At 35.7% G+C, this 7,315-nt stretch overlaps 1 protein-coding gene across 1 annotated transcript; it reads left to right on the forward strand.

Moving 5' to 3' along the window:
• The first annotated feature begins 3,429 nt into the window (after positions 1-3,429).
• On the forward strand, positions 3,430-5,633 carry LOC113781654 (UDP-glycosyltransferase 74E2-like). Its single transcript, XM_027327623.1, has 2 exons — positions 3,430-4,166; positions 4,505-5,633. Exons 1-2 carry the CDS (start codon positions 3,534-3,536, stop codon positions 5,225-5,227), a joined length of 1,356 nt encoding a protein of 451 aa, XP_027183424.1. The 5' UTR covers positions 3,430-3,533; the 3' UTR covers positions 5,228-5,633.
• The last annotated feature ends 1,682 nt before the right edge of the window (positions 5,634-7,315 follow it).

Genomic DNA, 7,315 nt, shown 5'->3' on the forward strand with positions numbered 1-7,315 from the left:
GAAGAAATAGCAATATAATAAAAAGTGGGACAGAGAGTGGCACAGAATGTGGGACAGAAGATCCGTTGCTCCAAATTCGAGGCCACATTAGATATATCTATATATATATATATATATTTCAGTGGACGATTAGAGCCAATTCTTAAACATGTATTCTTGATTATAAATTTTTCTAGAGCATTGGTTAATGCATTTAAAATTATACAGAACTTATTATATAAATACACACAACCGCATCCATTGCACCCGTTACATTTGAATATTTTTCTCAAATTAATTTAATTTTACCAAAAAATTAATATATAAAATTCTCTTAATGAGTGCCGTCCTGACACCGTTAATCAAACCCTTAATCATTTTGCTGATTGCAAAGGCACGAAGTAGTATTAAGCTCAACTTGCGCATGCAATGACGTTTGCAGTCAACATCAGCAACAATCATTACCTGTGGATATGTAGTATATATGGTCACAATCACATTGATGTAAGTGTTAGTGGTCAGCTAAAAAAGTACGAAGATATGATTGCCAATATTAAAAAATTTGTTGGTCAAAAAATGGAGAATTCAAATAGAGCCGATAATGTATTTTGACATATTATTGACAGGTTGTCAGCCTGTGCAATAATAAAAACCTGCTCAAATAAAATATAAATTCTGTATATAGCGGTAAGCAGAGTCGAATTCACAGGGACTGGCGATAATTTAATTTCTTCTCAAGTTCCAGATATGGGGGGTTTTTGAAAATGAGAGTAACTAAATTACTTGGAATTAAAATAAAATAACTACAACTCAAATAACTAATTATCACAATAAAAATAATAATGGACGAACTCTAACCAAGAGACAACTTCGAAGATGGTTCACTTAATTCGATCACAGATGCAAGGATTATTCCAGTTACTATCTGATAAATTAGTTATAGTTGTCATACACGCGATAAACAATCAACTCTTCCTTAATTTGTCGATAGCCAAGGTACGACCATTGACTATTTCTCTAATCAGGAAACAACCTTAGGTACGACCATAGAAGTTCAATTCCCTAATTGCATGAATAATTAGAAGAGCCTAATTCTAACCAATCAACACGCTACGAGGGTCTCTTTAAGTTAGCCTGTTTATCTTCCTGACACAAACCCAATCATGTCAGTTGCCACCAATTTAGAATAATTAAACAATTACGGATTTAACTACCCTAATTGGCTGCAGGTTATTGAATTAATCTAGAATCCGAGCCCTGGATAATCGAATAATAAAACAACCATATGATCATAAAGCAGAAGATAGACGGATACCAGTGAATAATGGAAATAAATAAAAACTAATTCAATCTCACAAATTTAGTAGAACCAAATTCTCCGTTGTTCCTCGACTAGACGAAGGGATTTAATTCATCTTCATCGAGGAAATCCCATGCAAAAGTACAAAAGTAATTATTGCAAACAAGCTATGTCTTCGTCCTCCCGAAGAAACGGAAAAAGGGCAAATAAATAAGCGAAAGAATTCGACGAAACCAAAAGAACGAAGTTCCCTCTTCTAAAACAATTGCCTCACTTTTCTCGGTGGTCCCACAGATGAGTAACAAGGCTGCCGAATTACTCCTTGTTTTAAGCCTATGTACGTTTCTTTCTTCTTAAAAGCCCAACATGACTAATGCTTCGTACTCCGTGGTCCCCGCCGAATTGAGTGAAAGGTTACCAGAAGTCAAACTCTGCCTAATTCCCTTATTGTTTCCTATTGACCTTCGTACTCCAATCTCCTAATCAGCAAAGGACATGCAATCCCTTTGTAGCACCATGTGAGTCCAGTTGTGGCTTATTTGAAGTCTCAATTATCTCCAAAAAGTTCCTCCTTTTTTGCAGTTTTCTGTTTCATTTCCTGAAATTGGGTCCAATACCAAATATAAGTAAATATTAATAATTAAAACAATATTTGACAAGGATAAAAGGAAAAATTAACAATAAAATTACTAACAATTAACACCCTATCAATTATTATATATATTTTTTTACATAAAAGAAAGTATTTTCGCATATAGTCTAATGGAAAACCTGCCTGTGGTTTGGATGTTTGGTTCTTTAATTTGTTGTTGAATGAGAATTGGCAAGAGAAATAGAAAAAATAAAAAAATAAAAAAAGATTTTTTTCCCCTTATGAGGTCTTGTTAGATGAGAAAAAAGGGAACCAATTAAAGTGCACAACTTACAATCACGAATCTTGAATTTGTGGCAGCTTTTGAGAAAAGTTTTCCTAAAATAAATACTTGTAAAAAACCAGTCGTGTAATTGTAAAAAAAAAAAAAATTATTCTTACTAAAACGAGTCTCATGGAGTTCCTTTTTCTTCACAAAATAAAAAAAAATTGTCAAGCTTTTGAACACCTAGTGAATTGATTTCCTTAGTGTAAATCATCTTTAATTAGATTTCATTGTATTCTAGAAGTTATTTGTGATAATAATTTTGCACACCAATTATGAAAGGGGGAATTTAAACCACAAAGAAAGCTATTGTAACACGCTCTCAAGCCAATTCTCTTACGCCAACGTTACAATTATAAGGTATGTTCAAAGTTTTTGTCCTTACATTACAAAGGACCCTACATAGCAGCCGTGTGTGAAGCAAAGTAGAAAGAGCATTTCAAGTGAAATAAGTAACATGCTTTTGTATCTATCAGGCAGTAGGGTCGATGTTTGAGGAATGCTAAATCATTCCTTTTTCATTATATAATAGTTTGTAAATGGATGTGAGTGTGTACATTCATCTAGGACCTTTTTGTTTAAATTAGGTGCAGTAATATTTTTTTTCTACCAAAAACGGCAAGAACACACACACAGTTAGATTAACATTCAGGAGACACCAAAGAACGGTCCAAAGAACAATCTAAGGGGGACCCACAAAGTAACCCTGTTCAGCCAATTGTTAACTGAACGGGGCACTTGTGGACCTTAAATTCAGACTAACTACCCCACGATCTTTCGATGTGGGACGGGAAGCCCTTATCCCCTCCCCCGAGCACACCCTCGCCACAATTAGGTGCATTAATAAGTATCCAATTATATTGTTAGAAAAATTTCATTTGACTATGCATCTAACCTGTTTTAATGAGTTAAAATTTTTAACACTGACTAGCACTCGTAGAAACACTGACTAATCCAAAATTGAGCACTGTCAAACTCCTTTTGAAAACTGATTCGAAAGTTATTTTCTCCATTCACAGGACTCAAAATCCGAAATCTTATTTTATCAAACTCCTTATTACTTGACCAAACAATCGTTGGTGGAGCAAAGCGTTTTTTGTTAAGGTTCAAAGTGGTAATGTGTAATTATTCCTAAGCACAGGGGAGCAAGTGTGATTAAATTTGCACTCTAGCCACAAACTATTCCTATATCCGCTTGACCGTTTGTGAAACAATTCTCATAATTACTCATAGAAAGCTACACGTACTCGTCACTCCAGCAACAAGCACCATTATTTGAGCTCTCAAAGATTGCGAATTTTCAGGGAATCCATACCCTGGCCTCGTGGTTAGAGCAAATGGAAACTCACAAAGCTCATTGCTTGATATTTCCATGTGCCGCGCAAGGACATATAAACCCTATGCTCCAGTTTGCTAAGCGTTTGCAACATCAAGGCACCAAAATCACCCTTGCTACAACTAAATTCTTCTTCAAAACCTTGCAAGAAGTCTCGGGGTCAATCGCAGTGGAGACCATCTCTGATGGATATGATGAAGGAGCAAATGAAGTGCCCCTTGATACATATAATGCTGTGTTTCAAAAGGTTGGCTCAGAAAATCTTACTGAGCTAATCTTGAAGCTTAAAGATCTGGGTTGTCCTGTTGATTGTATTGTTTATGATGCACTCATTTCTTGGGCTTTGGATGTGGCCAAAAGTCTCGGCTTACGTGCTGCTGCGTTCTTCACTCAATCTTGTGCTGTCTACAAGATCTACTACCATGTCTACGCAGGCCTTTTGAAACTTCCTCTGGAGGAGTCTAAAGTGGAAATTCCCGGCTTACCACCACTTTTGGCTTCAGATCTGCCTTCTTTTTTTTCTAATTACGGTTCATATCCGCCAATTTTTCAGATGGTTGCATATGACCAAATGAAGAACATTCATGAAGCTGACTGGATCTTCTGCAACACATTTTACAAGTTGGAGGAGGAGGTAAAAGAACACTGGATCTATCTCTATATTACCTGTATATTACTGTTTCCAATATATTTCGATGTGCCTACGTTCTGATTGGATGGTCCTTGTAACCACATTTTGACTCCCTTAACATTAGGCCATATTACTTCTATGAGTATCATGCGATTACACGGAAACCACACTAGTACACTAATCACATGACTAGAGTGACATCCACTACTGAAAACAAAATATAGTAGTATTACAATTTTTCTCCCTACCTCATATTTCTTTTCCTTTTTTTTTCATTTAGTGAGGAATGCGTATAGACTAAAAACTAGATGTTTGGTCAATTTGTTTCATATATTGCGTAGGTGATTGACTGCACATCCAAGATCCTACCAATAAAGACGATTGGACCAACTATTCCATCTATGTACCTTGACAAGCGCCTTCAAGATGACAAGCAGTATGGTCTCAGTCGTTTTATGCCAATGACTAATGATTGCATGCCATGGCTAAACGAAAGATCAACCAGTTCAGTTGTTTATGTATCATTTGGAAGTTTGGCAGAACTTGACGCTGAGCAGATGGAAGAAGTAGCCCAGGGCTTGAGAACTAGCAATTACTATTTTCTATGGGTGGTTAGAGAATCAGAATCAAATAAGCTGCCAAAAGATTTTGTTAAAGAAACATCTGATAGAGGATTATTCATTTCATGGTGCCCTCAGCTTGAAGTTTTAGCCCACAAATCTATAGGGTGCTTTATCACTCATTGTGGATGGAATTCAACATTGGAGGCCTTAAGTTTGGGGGTCCCAATGATAGGCATGCCACAATGGATCGATCAAAGTACAAACGCCAAGTTTGTAGTGGACATCTGGAAAACGGGAATCAAAGCTCAGCCAGATGAAACTGGAATTGTTAGAAGAGATGTCATTCATGAATGCATAAGCGTAGTGATGGAGGGGGAGAAAGGACAAGAGATTAGGAAAAACGCAGATAACTGGAAGGATTTGGCAAGGAAGGCTTTTGATGACGGGGGAAGTTCAGATAAAAACATTAAAGACTTTGTATCCAAATTGATTCAGTCTTGAAGAGATAATAAAGTTGATCTGTCTTATCCAAATTGATTCAGACTTGAAGAGATAATAAAGTAGATTTGTCTTCTTCAATGATAATCAAAGGCAACCAGGTGACTGTCACATGAATTTTTGACGAAAAGTAACCACACATTTGTCTGGATCCACTAGCAACTGCAGTAGAAACGTGGTTTTCCTGGTGCCATTAATATCTAGAAAGTAGACTATAGCATAGAGGATATAGCACACACTGTCCCATGTAGCGCACGCAAGTTCAATTCAATGTGAATACTAGAGTTTGCAATCCTCTAAGGTAGAACCACTGAATTCTATAAAATTTATTTTGACGTGTAGGGTACCGTATAACCTATCTCAATTTGTATGCCCTGGTAGATGAAATATGAGGCTTCAAGTTCTAATAGACTTTGAAATTAGTTATGCAGAACAAAAGATCATGAGGTCTTCTGCTATTATTAAAGAAACAGTTTTCAAGCATGAACCATCATGACAATGTGGATGAGTATTCTCACCATTCATCGCTCTCCAACATGGTTAGTAATATCGGTCGATTTCGATATGACTCAATCGAGTTGTAATAAGAACGAAGGAACTAGTATGATATTGATTCCTGAATCATGGATAATACTATATCCGCGGCAACTCGCTCTGACTCGGTCAATATTAGTCAATTTAAATCCGTGATGTATTGTGTCGGCCGATATATTCGAGTCAATTCGGATTCAATTCTAATTTTTTTTTCAAATTGTATTTTTTTTATATATTTTCTAATTTTAGTAATTTTTTTAGATTTTTTTGAAAATTTTTATGTGTTATAATATGTGTATCACCCGATATACAATCGATATACTGCTATAAATGTGGAACAACTATGACTGCAGCGCAACCGCGACCCACGACGGGAACCACGCTCTCCAATGACAAAAACAAATAATTCTTAAAGAACAAAAGTTCCTTCTCTACATCTATAGTAGAGGTGGCAAAATGGGCGGGATGGGCGGGATTTGATTGAGTTTGAGATGGAACCGAGTCATATGGGTTTGGGCCCAACCTTACCCATATGTGTTTTGGGACTAACTTGGGCGGGATCACTTTGGGATGTGTTTAGATTGATCCCGCCCAATACCAAATCTATTTTCTACATATTTTTTTTTCTTTAATTCATTTTTTATTTTTTATATAACTTTAATATTTTTGTTTTATTAAATTTCTTTTAGTTTTATTAAATAAACATACAAGTGTTTTATACTCAGGATTCCCACCAAAAATTGGATTAACAAATAAAGGAAAAGATAGATATACAGCCATATTCTAACATATATCAAGATGACCAAGGCACTTAGGGTGTTGAATATTTATCCTCATCATTGTCCAAGGATGATAGGTCTAAACTAACTGAAATGCTGGAAATTCGTGGATAATGACTAGGAAGACTGCTATATTATATTTGCTCGTATGACTATAAAAATTGTTAAAGATAATTTTTTAATCTAAGACTCCGTTTGGATTGGCTATTTTTTCAAAAAACAAGTTTTTCAAATATAATGTTACAGTAATATACAATAACTCAAAAAACATCTCATCCATATTAGTATATCAAATATTTCAAAAAAATTTTATAGTAAAAATTTTTCATATACACTGATACAATAAAATATTTCAAAAACACCCCAAAAAACAGCTACTCCAAACCGAACCCTTGTTATTTGAACCCAATGGGTACCCAAGTATTTCCCAAAATTTCCCATCAATTAATGGATACAATTGGGATTTGTCCCATTTTAAACCCAATATCAAATTTCAATACCCATCCCGCCCAAAGTCCCCATGGACATGGGTAACCCATTGAGACTTGGGACAAATTGCCACCTCTAATCTATAGTCATCTTATACTGATGAGTACTTTCTCTGCTTGCTGCAGTCTCTGTAAAGCTCCTCTGGATGCGTTTAGCATATTCACATGAAGAGTTTTCAAGATACAAAGCTCTTTAGATGTGTTTCGCATACTCATGTGAAGCCTTTTCAAGCTACAAAGTTACTGCCTTTGGCAAGACTACTGTCTACATTCCATTAACTAGCACGGTA

This window comes from Coffea eugenioides, chromosome 1, assembly GCF_003713205.1.
Source record: "Coffea eugenioides isolate CCC68of chromosome 1, Ceug_1.0, whole genome shotgun sequence".
NCBI lineage: Eukaryota > Viridiplantae > Streptophyta > Magnoliopsida > Gentianales > Rubiaceae > Coffea > Coffea eugenioides.